Source organism: Simochromis diagramma, unplaced genomic scaffold, assembly GCF_900408965.1.
Source record: "Simochromis diagramma unplaced genomic scaffold, fSimDia1.1 OVJJ01000802.1, whole genome shotgun sequence".
Classification (NCBI taxonomy): domain Eukaryota; kingdom Metazoa; phylum Chordata; class Actinopteri; order Cichliformes; family Cichlidae; genus Simochromis; species Simochromis diagramma.
Genome location: NW_024387492.1, coordinates 18,967,546 through 18,985,802, shown reverse-complemented (window position 1 = coordinate 18,985,802; position 18,257 = coordinate 18,967,546). Strand labels below are relative to the sequence as shown.

General features: G+C 39.5%; 1 protein-coding gene across 1 annotated transcript in view; it reads right to left on the bottom strand.

Moving 5' to 3' along the window:
* Nucleotides 1-18,257, bottom strand: part of man1a1 (mannosidase, alpha, class 1A, member 1) — a 152,308-nt gene that overhangs the window by 9,747 nt on the left and 124,304 nt on the right. Inside the window, exons 6-11 of the mRNA XM_040018055.1 lie at nucleotides 15,759-15,882; nucleotides 15,334-15,427; nucleotides 8,148-8,263; nucleotides 4,773-4,992; nucleotides 3,587-3,759; nucleotides 3,204-3,319 (exon numbers count right to left, since the gene is read on the bottom strand). Of these exons, the coding sequence (XP_039873989.1) occupies nucleotides 3,204-3,319; nucleotides 3,587-3,759; nucleotides 4,773-4,992; nucleotides 8,148-8,263; nucleotides 15,334-15,427; nucleotides 15,759-15,882 (843 nt within the window). The remainder of the gene's footprint in view (nucleotides 1-3,203; nucleotides 3,320-3,586; nucleotides 3,760-4,772; nucleotides 4,993-8,147; nucleotides 8,264-15,333; nucleotides 15,428-15,758; nucleotides 15,883-18,257) is intronic.

The window sequence follows — 18,257 nt, the reverse complement described above, 5'->3', positions numbered from 1 at the left end:
TTTGGATGTTTAATGTTAAGATGAACAAGAGTTTTATGCTACAGTCACACTAAAAAAAGTGTTTGGATACGTGTGCTGTGTGAATTGTTTGCTTTGTAGATGGGAATCAGGGCTGAGACGGTGATAAAAGTGGGAATAAGACAGAGTCAGTCTGCTATCAGTCTGTTTGTGATCATCATATGTGTGTAAAACACAGCTGGTTGCCATAACTACTTGCAATCGGTCGCCAACAGCAAAAACATTCAAGGCAAACCACCGAATTTTCCTCGTCACGAGGACGTTGTTGTCCTGTTTATATTCTAGTGTGACCCTTGGCATAATTTTACACTCCTGTCAGATTGTCACTCGGCATCAGCAGAGACCTGAAGCCACAGTATTGATATCTGATCACCAGTCGTATCAGCTCTAAAGCTCAACTGCACTAAGCTATTTTACAGCCTGTGCGCGCTTTCTCAATGCTGCTGAGTCTCTGACAGCTGATTTTAAATTCGCCTTGAACATTTTTCTTTATTTGCTTCAGGCAACTTAAAAATATTCATGTAAAAATGGATAACTGGTCAGAAAACCGTGCCCTACAACCATGTTCGATTAACAGGAGCAATGAATGCAGAATTTTCAGCCTTGATTCCCCGGCTCTTTTAAGCTTTAATTTTAGCATAGTTCTACGCTGTGAATGGTTGATTGTGTTACATCCATAAAAAAATACATTAACTAGAAGCTGCAACTTTGAGCAAAATACTATAAAAGTACCTGAAAAGAACATGTAATGAATAACTCTTGTGTAGCTGCTACTACTACTTACCTGACTCTGGCACTACTGACCCAATGTTTCATAATGACACTAACACTGAATGCTCTCCTTGTTCCTCCTTTGCGTAGTCAGACACACAAAGTAAACACAAACACACACAGCAGAGTGCATGACCACACGCTTCCACCCACGTTAAGCTGTAGCCGAGACTTTTCCTCGTGCTTTAAACAGACTTGTCTTCTTGAGCACAGCTGGAGAGGCGAGAGAAAGCCCTATTAGCCACCAGACATCATACTGCGTGGCTGACAACACGTTTAAAGAGCCATTTTTTGGCTGCACACTCAAATGCTCACACACACATTAACACATTCAAACTGAGACGTGCACATAAGGGCAGTTAAGTAAAAATATCAGCCAAGTATTGAGAAAAAAGTGAGACGGCGTGCTGCCTGTGGTGTGTAAGGACATGCGGTGTTTTTCACAGTTTCTGGCTTTCTCTACTAGATTTCTGCTATTTCAGATCTAATGTATCAAGGCACCGTTTTTCAGTCGTGAAGAGGAAGTTTATTTATAATGTTGCAAAATATTCTTTTATTCAGAACAAGTTCTGCACATTTGTATCCAATTCTTTTCATGTTATTATACGTCCCAGAGGAGAAATCATCCTAGTTTAGCTTTGGACTGTTTCGGGAATGCAAAACAGATGTTGAAATGAAAAAAGATGAATATATTCTGGTTTACCAGTAACTCTAAAAGCTTCTTTGTCATCTACAGGATAGAAAGTCCCAGCTGCGTTTGAGTTTTTTTTACTCCAGAAGAGCAAAAAGAGGAGGGCACAAATATGACATTCACACCCGAAATGTCAACTCTAACCAAGACAAGACACGGAATTGAGCCACATAACAGTAAACCATCCACATTAAGCCTTTGGCGTTGACCGCATCCCACTTCTGACAAAGAAAACTAACCAAAAGGAAGCTTTTTTGAGTCCTGAAATTACAAGCTACTAAATATTTAGGGCTAAATGAGAGATGACAGATGTCTTACAGCTTTTCTCTAGACACAATATTTCTTGTTTGTTTTGGCTTTTTTTTAAAATGTAAATTCATCCCACGTAACCAGCTCTGCTGTTTAACTCCAAATTCTTCAATTTAGCTCCGCTTTGACAAATATTTCAGGCAGAATGAAAACTATGCATGTGCATGAGGGAGTGGACTTGAATTGGACTTTAAAAAGAATAACAGAAATGAGGCCTTGAGGTTGTTTATATCTCCAGCTGTCTGTCCACAACAGCGTATAAATGAGGCTTAAGCTTGTAGATGCTACTGGTGTTACAGCAGTACAGCAAGATCTTTGCCACTGGTAAGTCACTTTGGTTCTCCTTCATGTCATCTTTTATGCCAAAAAATGCACTTTTTTTGATTAAACATAACCAATCTATAAGAAATCATCTGGTTTAATTGTTATAGGAATGACAGTGCATTTTACTGAGTTGCACAGTCTGGGGCAATAGAAGAAGAAAGCTCTTTTTTATAGCCTACTGCTGAGAGAATTAAGGTTTGTACTGTGTTGCATTTTATTTTTAACCCTGTACTGCAGTCTTCCTTTGTACATATTTCTTAGTACTTCTTTGTAGTTATTTATTAATAAATAAGTAAAATCCTTACAGCTGATATCCCTCTACTTCATATTCATTAAATACAGAAGGCTAAATCTTTGGTTTATACTATAACTAGGTTAACTGTGATTCACGGCTTTTCTCTCTGCCTCTGACCTCTGAATTTCACTGTGAATTGGGTTCTGGCCTATTCTGAAAACAGCACATTTATAACAATGCATGATCTACAGTATGCACAGGAGGTTAATATAGTCACATTTTGACTAAAATCTGTAAAAACATAAACAGTGAAAACAACATTAGGACAATTTGATACTAAATGTGTTTTAAGGACCTGTAGATACTCTGGTTACAATGTTGGGCTGTCCAGGTATAACAGCAACAGCTATGTAATCCCACTGTTCACAGTTTGAGTCCAACTTTTTTTTTAACACTTCAAGTTGTCCCTCTTTCCCTCTGTCCCACATTCTAAGAAATCCACATTAAACTATCTGCTAAAAGCAAAAAGACCTAAAGATTCTGCTTTAAACACTTTCCCCTCTATTTCTGCCTCATTTGTGAACCTAATATTTTTTCCGTCTGGCAGTAGCTTGTAATTTTGGGCCTAAAATGTACTTTGCTTATTTTGTACAGCTACAAAAGTCCCTCAATTTCAGTAAGTGTGTGACACTCTTCTCTGGAGCTTAGTGTGAATGAATGACAACCTGTGTGTGTCTGTGTGGGGCTTGACATCTCTGTCAGTTCGGGGCTGCAGGGTCCCAGTCGCACCATAAAATGCAATGACAGCACAATCATAAGAGGACAGAAGTGAAGGGTGTTCAGTTTGTGTCTTACTTGAGCGTCTCGGCCAAGTAGAAGCTCTGCTGCACGTCGTCGTAGTTTGGAGATGAAGCGTAGACATCTCTGACACCGCTGTAGCCTCCTTCGACTCTACAGTGCTGCTCCAAGGCCTGAATGAGAGACGGTGATGGAGAATGGACAGCACGGAGGGAGAGGGAGACAAAGAAGGCCATCGGTGACTGGTGACATAAATCACTGAACCTTAGGGAGGATTATTCACTAAATCATGAGTGACCTTGTGTGAGGTTTTTTTGTTTTTGTTTTTACAGGCAATTTATGGATTTTTAAATAGAAAAACTTTCCTTTTCCTTTCATAATTTTGTCTCCAGTTTTTCTCAAATTAACACAATCTTCGTTTTCATAGATAGATATTTTACCTGTACAGCCTCCCAGCCCCACTCTCTGTATTTGGGATCATGGGTAAACCTCCACATGTACATGTAGGTCTCAATGACCTCAGGACGGAGGATGAAATACTTCTCGTTCTGGCGGGTGGCGATGGCCTCAACGCCGCCATCGAAACGGAATGCCTCTGGTCCGAGTTTCAAAGCTGCAAAAGACAAGAACAAGACAAGAAAATGTTCAGAGATGAAGAACAGAACCGTGTTTTTCAGCATATTTATATGTTTTGCATGTTTGCACATGTATAGAAAACCACATGATGTAAGGCTTACAGAATAGTGAACATGCCTGATTTTCTTCCCTTTCACTTTGTTTTTATTATTTATCCATATACATAAAGTAAACTAATATGTAAGTAAGTAAATAAGTAATATATGTAGATGCTGTGCAGAGCAACACCACTAACTTAGAGGTCAGTGGTCACTGAAAAGAATAATGCTATTCAACTGCTAGCGGTGAAGTTTCTCCAGAACTGCATTCAAATCACGATGACTCAGAACACGACCTAAGGATGCATTTAAATGAGGGAGATAAATACAAATATCTGAATTAAGAGGAAAAAGGGAAAAAACTGCATCCTCTTAAAATATGGCATTGATTAAAAATGAGAATTTTAAATGAGTCTAAAAGCACTTTCCCCTCAGTAAGCACTAATTTGAGTGTCTTGATTAAAAAAAATGAACAGTGCATGGACAGCATTCAAAAACCTGACATGAAAGATAATTTGGAGAGTAGTAACCGTTTAGATTGAGCCATATTCAGAAATCTACACGTTATGGGGCGATCGTGGCTCAAGAGTTGGGAGTTCGCCTTGTAATCGGAAGGTTGCTGGTTCGAGCCCCTGCTTGGACAGTCTCGGTTGTTGTGTCCTTGGGCAAGACACTTCACCCGTTGCCTACTGGTGGTGGTCAGAGGGCCTGGTGGCGCCAGTGTCCGGCAGCCTCGCCTCTGTCAGTGGCTGTGGCTACAATGTAGCTTGCCATCACCAATGTGTGGATGACTGGATGTGTAAAGTGCTTTGGGGTCCTTAGGGACTAGTAAAGCGCTATACAGGCCATTTACCATTTATGTCAACAGATTCACTTCTACAATGAAATGCATCTACGCTTAACAAACCAAATCAGAAGTGGGGCAAAAAGATGAAGTGGAGTGTCTGTTTACTTGTCCTGGCATAAGACTCGTGACAGGTGCGAGCGATCTCCGCTGCCTGCTCCATCTGGTGGCCCGTCTTGTCACCGGGCGCCCCATCAGCACCCAGAGCGATCATGCCGCCTGCAAAACAGGTCAGGTGGCCCATCTTATGCTCCAGAAGCCCCCCCTTCCACTCCGCTATGTAGGTCAGCCCATTGGTTGACTTCCTCATCAGGTTGGTTTCTATTGCCTGAAAGAAACGCAGATTACAAACGTGTTAGCTTTGGTTAAAATATGTGACTGTTGTCGCACCTTAAAGATGAGGAAGAGAACATTAATAGTCAACACAGATGTGCCTAAACTGCAGGATCACCTAAGACTCTATAAAGTGACCATGGTAATATGCTTAAATAATATCATGGATTGAATTTATTCATTATTAATGGCTTATTTGACTGACAGGTGGATGCCAGTGCGGCAAATCGGAATCTTCATAGCTTCACCTGCTTTAATTTGAATCACTGAACAACAAAAATCCACTTTGAGCTTTTAGGTATGCCCAATAACTATCTGATTTCTTTATACCGATTTATCTCTATAGACCAATAAGCTTCTAAAGGGATAAAATTCACACTGAGCATAAGAGAGTTCATCTTATTCATGTCGCCTTCAACAACAGTCCCAGTCTCTCATGTGGCCCCTTGGGAAAATCAATTGTATTAGACTGAAACTGTTATAACAAGGCTACAATTGATACCGCCAGAGATCTGGGATGACCCCTGAGCACATGAGAAAACATATGCTTGAAGCTGTGCACAAACATTTCTTTCTAGTCATAATATGTGATAATAATTTCCTCCTTATACTCAGTCTCAGCAGATATCTGCAGATAAGAAAACATGTCAATCCCATTGGGAAATATAGAAATGCTTGTGGCTGTGATTTACCTTCATCACCAAAGACTAGATTGCTAGATATGATTGAAAAACTAAAACTAAATCATCTTAAGAGTTACTGATTTGTGCTGGTTCCAGTTGTTATCTCTAATGGATAAGTAGTGCTCCAAAATGAAAAACCTTGTATTTTTCTATTTACAGACCCTTTAAGGAGCACAAATTGTACAAAAAGTAAAAGTTATTCCTTTTTCTGTTTTGTTGTGACTTTGATAGACCTCCTGCTGCTTCTCTCCTCCCGAGCCTCTCCTTGACAAATAAAACAAGAATGCCCATAATCCTCAAAGATCAAGAGGGATTATGGGTAAACTATCTCAGCGTGTTTAAGTCTGTATTTTAGTCGCTGTGTAATATATTCGCTCCCAGTGTGCCACAGAAAGACAGACGGACAATCAGCTTTCTCCAGCTGAGACCCGTCGCTTGTCACCTCAACTTAAGTTGACAATTTGTTCTAACAGAGAAAAGCTGTCTCCGTGTGTCTGTCTGTGCGTGTGTGTCATCTATCCTTTGGGTTTACGAGTGCTGTTGTTACTGTAGATGTGTCTTTTGTTATTCAGCAGTAGTCCTGTCAGCTGTGTCATCCTTCCATCTGCTCAAACTCTGTATCAAGCTCCTGAAGATTATATTACTTGAGATAAAAATCACAAAACTCTCCACTTTAGACTAAAATTAAATCTGTGAAATAGCATATTTTAGCATAAAACTACAGAGGCAACAAGTAACACTTGCAAAGCTTCAAAGCTAGACAGAAATAAATACAACAAAAAGGCCACTTTTCAATATCAAAAGATGGCCTCATGCTTGTTTTCCGCTATTACCCAACAACCATTTATTATGACTCAGAGGGTGCACGGAGGATGCAAAACCCCAGAGTAAATCCACACAGTTCACCATCTGTAAACAGACCCTTATGCTGTCAGTTCAGCAAGAACAGCCTCAAATGAGAGGTCACTGGCTGTATATGTAATACACTCACAGCCTTCCAGAGGTTACCTCGGGATTCCCCATATATTAGCAATAAAATACAAAGCAGATACACAATACTGTCTGCATTACTCTCTAAGTGCTAACACATGATAAAGACTGGAAAATAGAATCACGACTAATACTTTCTAAAATTTATTTAGTACTACACAGACTTATTTATACTTTTGGACACTACTAGAGCAGCTTTGCGTGATTCACTATTCAAAATAATCCTTATTTATCTTATACTGGGCCCTGGTGCAGGCCCTCAGTTCATTCCATGTTTTAAACAAGCAGTTTAGCTCCTCCCAAACAGTTTGGCTGCCCTCACAAACAGATGTTTGTAACTGAGCATATTGAGCAGCATTACCTGTATACACCAACCTCATTATCCTAAGCTTTTGTATGAACATGCACTATTGTAACACAAAATCTTACAATTGTATAGTTAATTGTAAAAAAAAAGAAAGAAAGAAAGAAAGAAAGAAAGAAAGAAAGAAAGAAAGAAAGAAAGAAACCCCAAATATTCAGAAAAAGGCAGCAAATCCCAAAAGTTAAAGGATGAACCTGGACAGTATTTTTGACATTTTGCCTGAAAAATGATTGAGTGATTATCAAAATCACTCGGTCCGGAAACCCACAGGCTTGTTTGCTGACTTGGCCTCTGGCCGCTATGGCAATTTTTTTCCACAAATAAGCGATATCTGGGCCAAACCTTCCCATTACATCTGCTGCTCATTCTTTACAAATACAGAAGGTTGATGATGTGTCCCAGTTTATGTGAGACTGCACCTCGTTTTCATCCCCCGTCCCTTCGTACCACATAATGAGACAATGTTCCACATTTTGATTGGCTCGAGTTTACAAAAGTTACCAAAGCAGGACAGACACTTTTAGAGCAACAACTGAACAACAAGGACAAAACTTTGAAAGGTAATTCTCAGAGGTTTTATTTAGAGGTTACAGATATTTATTTTGCTCTTGTTACTATTATTATAATAAAGAGACAAAAACACAGTTGATTTAACAGGTAACTCTCTTAACAGTTATTTGGATAGAAAAAAAAAGGAATATGATTGTAAGGAGACTTGGAAATTTAGTTGGATAAACTATTGTATATTTGTCATTTATGTGCCAAATATATGTATTTCAAAAAAAAAAAAGATCACCTCTCAGCATTAGTGGTGTTACTCACACAAACACACAGTTTGTGTCACGTTTGGTTTGCTGCGATGTGGTCACCTAAATCGCAAATACACAAAAAAACGCCAAACTAGAAAGTAAAACGTTCCTGCAGATATCTGTTTATAAAGAGATCCACTATCACTTGACTGATAGCACATTTTAATACCTGCTGCAGTTCCAGTGAAGTCTGTGATTGAAACTCTGAATACTTCTTTTTTTTTCTCCCCTCAATCACAAACAGTCAAAGTCGCCTCAGCTCATTTTGAAAAGCGTGTCATTGTGTGTGTGTGAGTGTGTGTACCTGCAGGGCATCGTAGTACATCTTCTTGCCTTCCTCATCAGTCTTGTCAGACATCAGCCAGGCCTTGAGCAGGTACTCATAGAAACTGTCACCCAGGCCACCCACGGACACGTGATCTGCAACACACAGATAAAGAAAGGAGTGAAACTCACTTAGACACACAGAAACAAACAGGCCTCCCCATCTGTCTTCTGGGTTAGATCACACTGCCATCCAAAGATCATCCTCACATGACACGGTGTATGTGGCATACCGGTGATCCAAGATAAACAACAGCACTCTGAATGTGTGTGCGTGCTATTTTTTATTGGTGAGCCTTCACAGAGCTGAGCAAGCCGAGCAGCATTTTTGCATTCGTCCTGCTGATGGTCAGCAAAGCCTCATCCATATGCATGCATCATTAACAGAGTCTGAGGTTGTTTGTGGTGTGCAGAGATTAAATGTCAGCTGTGATAATGTTAAAGTGAGGCAAAAAGGAGGACGGAGCCGAACACAGTTTGTTTCTGATAACGGTACCTGGCCTTCCTCAAGTTCAATAACAAAAAACAGGAACAGCAGCACCAGCCAATCAGGAGAGATGACACACGCTTCAAACAGACCATCAGCAGTCTGCCAAACGGCATTACAGCTGTGCGATTGGAATAAATTTGTGCAAACATTTTTTTAATATTTTATAAACAGAGAGAGGATGGAAACTATGACTTAATCATCACAAGTCACTGCCACAGCTGTTTGGATAAAATACAAACACTTCAAATCACAATATGTAAAAGAGAGAGCCTTTCTGGAGAGCTGCGGTGTGGAGATATTTTTTCAGACAGCGTTAAGCAGCAGAGATCCCCGAGTTATAATTTATTCAACAAATGCCTTCCCCATCACTGTTGCATAATTTCTGTCTAGATGAAAAAAATCTAAGACGAGCATAAAAGCGACGATTTTTCCTTCTTTTGTTTGAACTTCCAGTTTCTATTCTAATTGAGTATGTCATCATTTGCATAAAATACTTGGATGAAATCATAGTAGCTGGCTCTGGTTAAGAGTGTCAGCTAAATGCCAACCATTATAATCGTGGATGTGCTCTCAGTGGTTTTTCAGCCCATCACATAATAAAAGCAAGTAAACCACAGGTGCAGATTCAGATTTAGGATACTACAGATACTAACATCCCCTTTAATAAAATAGTAGGTGGTAAAAAACAATACCTGACAGAACTCTAATAAAGGCTGAACGCATATCAGTGAAAAAAAGAAAGGAAAAAAAAAACATTAATAAAAGTCGATTAAAGGATTTCTAATTTGTTTTGCTGTGGAAATCAAAAGACCTGTATCAGATTTTAGGTGTTGCAAACATGGCACTATCATAATGTAAAATTGAATAATAGTTTATTTTAAATGTAAAATACTCACAAAGAATTAAAAGTGGAAAAAAGAAAAAACAGTTTTTAAAGTAATTTCAGTCTTCTTTCCCTTCTCTGTGTGTGACTGCTACCTATCAACTCACACTCCACAGTCTAACTGCAATAAATTACAAAGCGCATGATCCTTCTTGTATTGTGTATGCAAAACAATGTTTCAAGCAAAGTCACTTTCTAATCCTTTATTACGCTAATTTGCCTAATCTTTGCAGTTCTTGGCAGGCAGCTGAAATGAAAACGCAGCAGGCTAAAGGGCAATTTTGGTGCCGCTCCCCATGTTGTGTTTAACTCCTGGGGCTCCACAGTTGTGACTAAATTTGGTCAAAATGCAGCATGATGACTAAGAATTTTCTAGATATGCAACATATCAGAAGAAACTGTTTGGCAGTAACCTGACAATTTTTTAGATTTGTTTGAAGCCATGGATATTTAAGATAAATGCTCATAAAAGGGCACCTGATCAAAACTTTTCTCCAGTCTCACACTGGTTTAATCTGTCTCTGCTGACTGCTTGAGCGGCTGTGACGAAGCATGTGTTTGCACACAGTCCAATACTCCATGCATTCCAATAATCCCTTTTCTTTTGGCTAAACAAACCTGGTAAAAATAATCTGGAAGGTAGTACAGTAAATTCAACTGTTGCCTTAAGATGCTTTATGCTGTGAGGTTAAGATCCTGCAATATTAGCCAGACAGTCCCCTATGATTACAAAGGTGATGTTTGGAGAAGATGACGTTTCAAAAGGAAGAGACCTCCAGCAGAACCAGAGTCAGAGAGGGGCAGATGCCTGTTAAAACTGAAAAAAGCAAACAAACAAGCCAAAAAAACTCTGCAAGGTATGAGAGAGATACAGTAGTGGCATGTAAACACATCGGGAGTGAAAAGAGGTTATTGAAGTGCATCATGGGAACCTCCCAGCAGTCTGAGCCTCTAGCACCATAACTAAAGGATTGTTCAGGCTTACCTAACCCAGCCCTAACTACAAACTTTATAAAAACAAGCAAAGTTTTACGCCTAATCTTATAAAACCAGAAGGAATGTCTCCAGAAACTAAAGAAGGAGCTGGTTGCCTGAAAGCTGAAGGCTCCCATTCTACTTTTAGAAACTCTAGGAACATGTCAGCCTGTAGCTTGACAGCAAAGTCCTCTGCTGGGATAACATGATGCTATGAGGTCTTTAAGGCATGATGGGGCCTGATGATTCATGCTGATATATGTGAGGACTTAACAAATACAGGATTTAACAGAGAGCAAGTGAGAAGATATGAATCTGGGAGAATAACAATCTCCCCTTGTAACCCCTGTTTGCCCTCCATGTGGGCATTTTTGTAATAAGGTGACTAAATGTTGTTTGGACATGTGTCTGTCTCTGTAGCTTCAAGAACCTGGCATCCACCTTCTAATTTAAATCACTATAATAAATTTATTAAGCCACTGGTTTCTGCTCTCTAGTGGTCAACCCCACTTAAACCAACTTTAAGAACAGGCTGAAAAACTGATTTTGATATGCAGGCCCACTCTTTCCGCTTGTCAGTGTCACTTTAATTATATGTACCCAGCTGGCAGTTTCCTCCAACGTATGACAAGTGCTGTTAGAAAGGAGAGGCTTTTAGTGCTGGGTTCCTCTCCCAAACTATAAGTTACATCACCTCCACATTATACACCTTTCTTTATGTTCTTGTCCTTTCTCCTCTCTCTTTGTGATCAAGACTTCCATTATTTCCTCTTCCTCCAGCTCCACGTCTCTATCATTATTATCATTACCTGTTCAGTCGCACGGTGTGACGAGTCCGATAATGGCTTTAAAATTACACCCTGTTACCTGCGCCTTGTCAGAAGCACGAGCGTGCGGACCTGTGCAGCACCGGAGATGTTAAAGACGTGCCTTGGAGTGAGTATGAAAATACCTGACAGTGACACGGGTAAATAGTGGGTTTCAATAATTTAAAGAAAGTCAAGGTTCAAATGGAAAGTGTGATGACACAGTGAGGAGAAAGAAAGAGAACAGGAAGAGGATATTCCACTTTAGGCCCATCTGCAGAAACACTTCCTCTGCTGCTTGTGTAAAGGATTTTCTCTTTAGAGTGGGCCTCTCCATTTCGGCATGACCTTAGAAGTGTCCAAGTCATTCAAAGACCTTGGAGATTAGTCTCTTAATCTGAGCCCCAACTGACATCTTTCCTATCTGGACTTAGGAAAATGTGTCACAGAGTGGTGTCAGGGTTATCTAATAGACTAAGGGAGAGGCGTGGCAAATTAGTTTAAAGATACCCCGCTCTGGAACAAACTTCGGGACTGGGGGACAATGCGTCAACATGTATTAATCGTCTATATCAAGATTACTGCATAGGTAATTCTGCATGACTCATTCCAGCTTCCTGAGTGTCCCTGGCCTAACAAAAGCTCCACAACAGCTACAAGCAGTACAACTTAACACATTTTTATTAAGCTAATTTAAACTAATATTGGATCATTCTGTCAGCCTGTTTAACTACTGAAACAGCATATATCAACTTTGTTTAACGGACAAATATTAGCACTCTTTATCTTCAGTCACTGTTAACAGAGCTCCATAATATTTATACAGAACTTTCATTTGGTAAACTTTAATTAAATCTCATTTGCATAGGGATCATTTAAGATAAACACAACTGGGTAAGACATAAGTAGACAGATAAAACAAAAAACAAAGAAAGTGAAATAATCTGAATGAAAGTTATGAAAGTGACAATTGTTACGGCGAAAGTGCAGATCCTTAAGATAACATAAAGCCCAAGTTTCTCAATACTCCGAATTTAAAATGGTTACAAAGTAAAAGCGCTACCAGCAGCAGTTATTTTCACTGTTTATTGTGATGCTTCTTTTCTCAGGGTTTGCTTTCGTTGCTTTCATGTGAGTAATTTGAGCCAAACCTTCGTGTTCGTGACTTTGGCGTCAACGGACCGTAAAATCCACGTTGCTGATGAACTCAAGGTTTCAATTGTGAGTTTCAAGCCTCACTGAAACCAACACCATGTCCATTTAGTAAATTATGGTCCCCATTGGAACCAAAAATGACAATAAAGCAGAGCATGCTTCAGGTTAAGAGTCATATTAATAGTCTTCTGTATACCCAACCTAAGCACAAAACACTAATGAATGCAGTAAGTAATAAGCAAATCTATAAGCCAACGTTTAAGAGGAAAGTTTGTCAGTTCTGTCAAAAAGAGCCTCAATTAAACAGCAAAGTGCATGAAAGAAAGAGAGGGGGGGCATGTTAAGTATACTCAGGCCCAGATCAGGAGGGGAGGGGACATTCGTCCTCTGGCACGGTTTAAAGAGAAGTTATCTAAAATTATGGTAAAGGATCATTAATGCACAATAAATGGTGGTAAGTTCACAGAAAATTAGAAAAAATAATTGCCACCCTTTCAAAGTGTCAATCTGAGCTGAAGACAGAGTAATGACTACAATAAGATGGTATCTCTTGGTTTTAGTCAGTCCAAATTGCAGGTGTAGATCTCTTTTCTTTAAAAGATCGACACAAAGTACACTGCAGTAATCTAGACGAGCTGTAATTTGCATGCATTAGTGTGTCATTGTCATTGTGGATAAAAACGATCTAACCTTGCTGACATTCTTCAAGTGATAAATGCAAATTTTATTAATATTTCTGATACCAGACTCAAAGTCTCGCTAATTATTAACTCAAAGATTTCAACCCACGATTTTCATTTTAATTACACACTGATCCATTTCACCTTTATTCTGTGGAGGAAGTTATGACTCAGTCTTGCATTTGTGCCCGAGATAAATCTTAAAAGGTGCAAACACAACAGGAACGCTTGATTAACGTACTTTAGTATTACGCATAAAAATTATTGTCCAAAGCAAAGGCATAAACTAGCAAGAAAACGACAAGTTCAAGGGTCGAGCATTACAGCACACAGAGGAGATGTTTACTTTCTCATTAATCAGTGAACGAACCCGAGAAGATTAACACAGTTTTTATCCGCCACATGTTAAGGATGGCCCAGAGTACTCAAAGCAGCCTTCTAAACACTCATATCTCAAATAAGCTTTAATGGAAGAACTGGGGGCAGCTAAATCCCCAAATGAGAAAGAAAGAAAGAGTTCAACATGTGAAGGGTGTTGGCTGTGATTGGTGATGCTTAGCCAGCAGGAAACCTGGGACTGAAACGTTACTGCCTTTTTATTGTGTCAAGACAAACAAACGCAAACAGTTCATGCGAGTGGTAAATTTGATTTGGATGCAGTTATGCCATCTGTGAAACATCTGGCACACTCTGACTGTAGCATCTGGTGAGTAGGCAGGAACTTTAAAGTGGACATAAAACACTACATGTATCGAGGCTATTTGAAACCATGGATGCCTACTCTCAAAAACTCTCACAGATCTAATACTGTTTGTGAAACTGGGTTTAAGAAGCATCTAAAGTTCAAGTTTAGAGCATGTTTAGCATCATCTTGTGCCTATAAAGAACGTGACAGCACTGTGGTGCTGCTAATGGACCTACAATAGTGTATGTTAGCTAATTAGTGACCAATAAGTCTAAAAGACACTAAACCTATAAATCAGTATAAGACAGTCACTTTTGTACTAGCCCTGGCTGCAGCAATGAATTCTACATAAAAAAAAACAAAGGATATGCTTGTGCACTTTCACTCTCTTAAGTAGGTACTTCAAACAAACAAAATAAAAAGAAAGATCTAACGACGGCCAAAAATATGGAGCAAGAATCCTGGATGTGCATAAAACATCTTCTCAATGATGCAATCAAAACAACTTGGATTCCCAAAGTTTGTTATCTTACGTTGACTTTATATAAAGCTCTCTCATAACTATATCCAAAAAATGTAGTTTATTGCACAGCTTCTGATATGTAAACTGCAAATACACAGTGCACCATTTTGCCTCAGATCCTCGTACAGCACACCTCTCGGATCAGTGAACCACACATGCGTGGCGGTATGGCCTGACTGGTCAGCCAAACTGGCAATGCTGACTTTTCCATCTTTTTAACCTGTGGCAACAACGCTGTGTGGACTGTAATCAGTCGATAGCTTTAGTATAAACTTGGTGGTGATTTAAATAGAAGTTAACTAATTTACGAATGGGCTCACATGTGAGTATTCATCTTTTTGCATTGCAAACAAACCACAATAATTCAACAAACCCACAGTTTAACTAGTTCAAAATTCATCGAAAATAATCATATCTATTTTTTGCATGTTAATCTATAAGTTCTCAAATTTTAGGAAAATGCATTTAAAGTTTGCATCATTTGTTGCATGTAGTGTCACATATGTTTTTAAAAGTACCCAATATAGACGTCTACCACATCATTTTTGAACTTTTACCTAGTGAGAGTATTCAGCGGTTAAAAGTTAATTGGTGAATAGCAGGAATTAGCTTAATTTTAAGCCTTTGCAATAGCGTGAAAAGATTTCAAATGTAGACGTTAAATAGTCCTCTGAATGGCTGACTGGATTTATCCCAGAAAATAACGTCCACAGAGGTTTAATTGGTGCTTGAGCTCCCCCTCCCTCATAAATTATCCTTTGAGCTTTCATCTTCTCTTATTACTTTTTCCCTGCTGTATAACTATATTTTATTGTGTGGATTATTTCTTTTTGTAAAGCATTTTGTAACACTGTTTTTGAAAAGTACTATACAAATCTTTAAAGCAGTATTAGAATACATGTAAGCAATACAAATAAAAAGGGAAGAAAGAACAAAATACAGGTTGTGAAACTGGGAATCAGGACTTACGTTGGCCCCACTGTCCACTGTTGGGATTCAGGTAGTTGGGGTATAGCCCCTGAGGTTTTTCCAGGCGATTGAGTACTTTACGGATGTTCATTACCTAATATTAAAAGAAAGAAAAAAGAACATAAATATTTCTTAAAATTCTCAAAAGTTGCAAAATATGCACATTATATTTTATTATACAAGGGACTAGCTAGTTAGCAGGCTAATTTTAGTAAATATCTATACACAACAATACTAAGATGTAATTGATATCAATTAATGTGAACTGTATATCTCCGGTTTAGGATTTTTGTTTTTCTTTATGTAATAAAGAACTAATACTCTTGCATACGCATCTTTATCTGGACTCTGGACTGGTATATTTCATTGCTTAGATATTTTTTTATTACAAAAAAACATCTTTTAAAAGTCTCTGTGTCTGTTACCTTCTGAGCAAACTCTGGATTTCCTGAGAGTCTGCTGAGGTGCATAAACTCCAGATGCAGGGTGCCATACTCTGCCAGGATGCTGCTACCACCCGATGCCCATGGCCAGTTCCTACCAATACCACTGCACAAACACAGAAGCAGAAGGAGACAGAAATGTATGTTAAACGCAAAAACAATAATAAGTGTGACATTTTTCGATTTTCACTGTATGGAATATTTTTTTAGGACATGCCAGAAATACCTCACCTCAGAGGTGCCCCGGGAGGCTTCCTAGCCAAATGTCCAAACCACCTCAATTGGATGTTTTTGATATGGAGGAGTAGCGCCTCTCCCAAATAACTAAGCTCCTCATACTCTAAGATAGAGCCCAGACACCCTACAGAAGAAGCTAATTTCCACCGCTTGCATTCGTATCCACAGACTCATTCTTCTGGTCACCGCCCAGAGCTCATGGCTATAGGTGAGCGTAAGAACATAGACTGACAGCTTAGTTTTCATGCTTGGTTCTGCTGCACCACACCAGACTGGTATAGCGTGCAAATCACTGCTGATGCTGAACTAATCCATATGTCAATCTCCCGCTCCCTCACTCTTGAACAACTACAGCGATTACATTTCCTGGCTGGCTTGGGAACGCCTTGGTATCCACTCCCAAAAGAGCTGGATGAGGTCACTAAGGAGCGGGAGGTATGGGCTTAGACTGCTGCCCCCGTGATCCGGATTCAGATAAGTGACAGAAAATGGATGGATGAATGACGAACAAATGCATGACAAAAATAATGCAAATCAGAACAAATGAGTAACATAATTAAACTTTTAACTTGGGCACATACCCACAAACTTACAACACCCATTCCCACTAAACAGGCAGAAAGTCTTTAAAAAGCCATCTTGAAACTCTTACTTAGAAACCAAACTCCTTAAAAATCTGAAGACTGCTAAACAGTTCCTGAAAGTTTGATCTTATTTTTAAAAGTAATTACTATTCAACCGATTTTCACTCTGAAGGCATTTACAAATAGATTCCTTAAATAGATAAAGAGCAGGGTATGTTAATGACACTAAAATTAAACCAAACGTTACACTCCGTTTGTTATATTTATGCACATGTCTGTTTTTCCCACAGTCTTCACCTGGCAGCACATCATTCTTTGAGTTTACCTGTCAGTCAAAAGGAAACTTGTTGGAGCCTGTTCTCTGCCAGGAAACAAAAAAAAGGTGCGTCTGCTCTCGGGCCATATGTGAGAGTTACCAACCTTGGCGTGCTTGACAAGGACAGAAGACCTTGCAACTGGGAGTGTGTGCATGTAAGTGTGTGTGCTGGATCATTACAGCCACTGACAGATCACTTTCAGACCAAGGACTGATGACTCTGGTGGTGGTGCCTGAAGTAACTACTCATGAATACATATGAACTATTCACTACACTGTCAAGCACACACCGGGATGTCGGCCCTACAGCAACTACATATGGACACATGTACTACACAAAAACACACACACACACACTGAAGCCGAGGAGACATCCAACAAATGAGAAGAAGGGGGAGGAGACGGAGTGTGGATTGGGAGATGTGCTGCACAAACACACACACACACACACACATAGAGACAAACCCACACATCTCTTTAAAGAGGTGGATGAACATACTAATTATGCCCCCCTTCTTCAACTCATCATGTTGCATAAGCCATAATTTGTTTCCCATTACACCACAGATTTAATCAAGTCAACCAAACACAGGGACGACCACTGCCGCATCAGGCAGCAAACACAGAGTCTGGCAAGTGTCAGAAAGCAGGAATGGTGAGAAAACATCCCATCACTGCACACCCTGATTAATTTGGGGGTCAGCTCCCAGCAAAAATTTAATTGGCACTGTCACACGGCTAAGATTGCGTATAAACACACACATATATTTTGGATTAAGTTTTTAAGCTACATTTTAGTCAAACACTATTCCTTCATCTCCGCCGCCTCTCATTCAACCGTAGTTTTGATCTGTCTATCCATATTTTTAGTCCCTTTATAAACCCTGTGATGAACAGTAAATCCTTTTGCTTGTATGGGTGGGATTGAGAGACAACGCACACCTTTCCAGCTCGCCCCTGTCCGCCTCAATCCCCCTAAAGCCCCGCTGCAAGAAGCACCAAATCCATGTTAGGGAGTCTAAAACAAAAGAGAGCCAGACAAAACCTAAAACCCCCAACGATGCCTTTCAACTTTCTTTGTTAAGAAGGGCTTTCTGCTTCAGGCTCTGGGTGTGCCCACATAAAAAGGGGCATTTCAGAAAGATCCCTGTGAGCGCCACCATTCCCAATCAAAAAAGTTATCAAATTATGATGTAAAAATAACCTGGTGATTTAGTGCACAGAGTGGTAAAACCAACATTTTTGTTCAAGTTAATTATTTTATCGCTGAACGTGCTCTCTGTGCAGCTGTTTAGTTCTAAGGTGACAGCTGGAGATTAAAGCTCTGAAACTTGTCCCCTAATA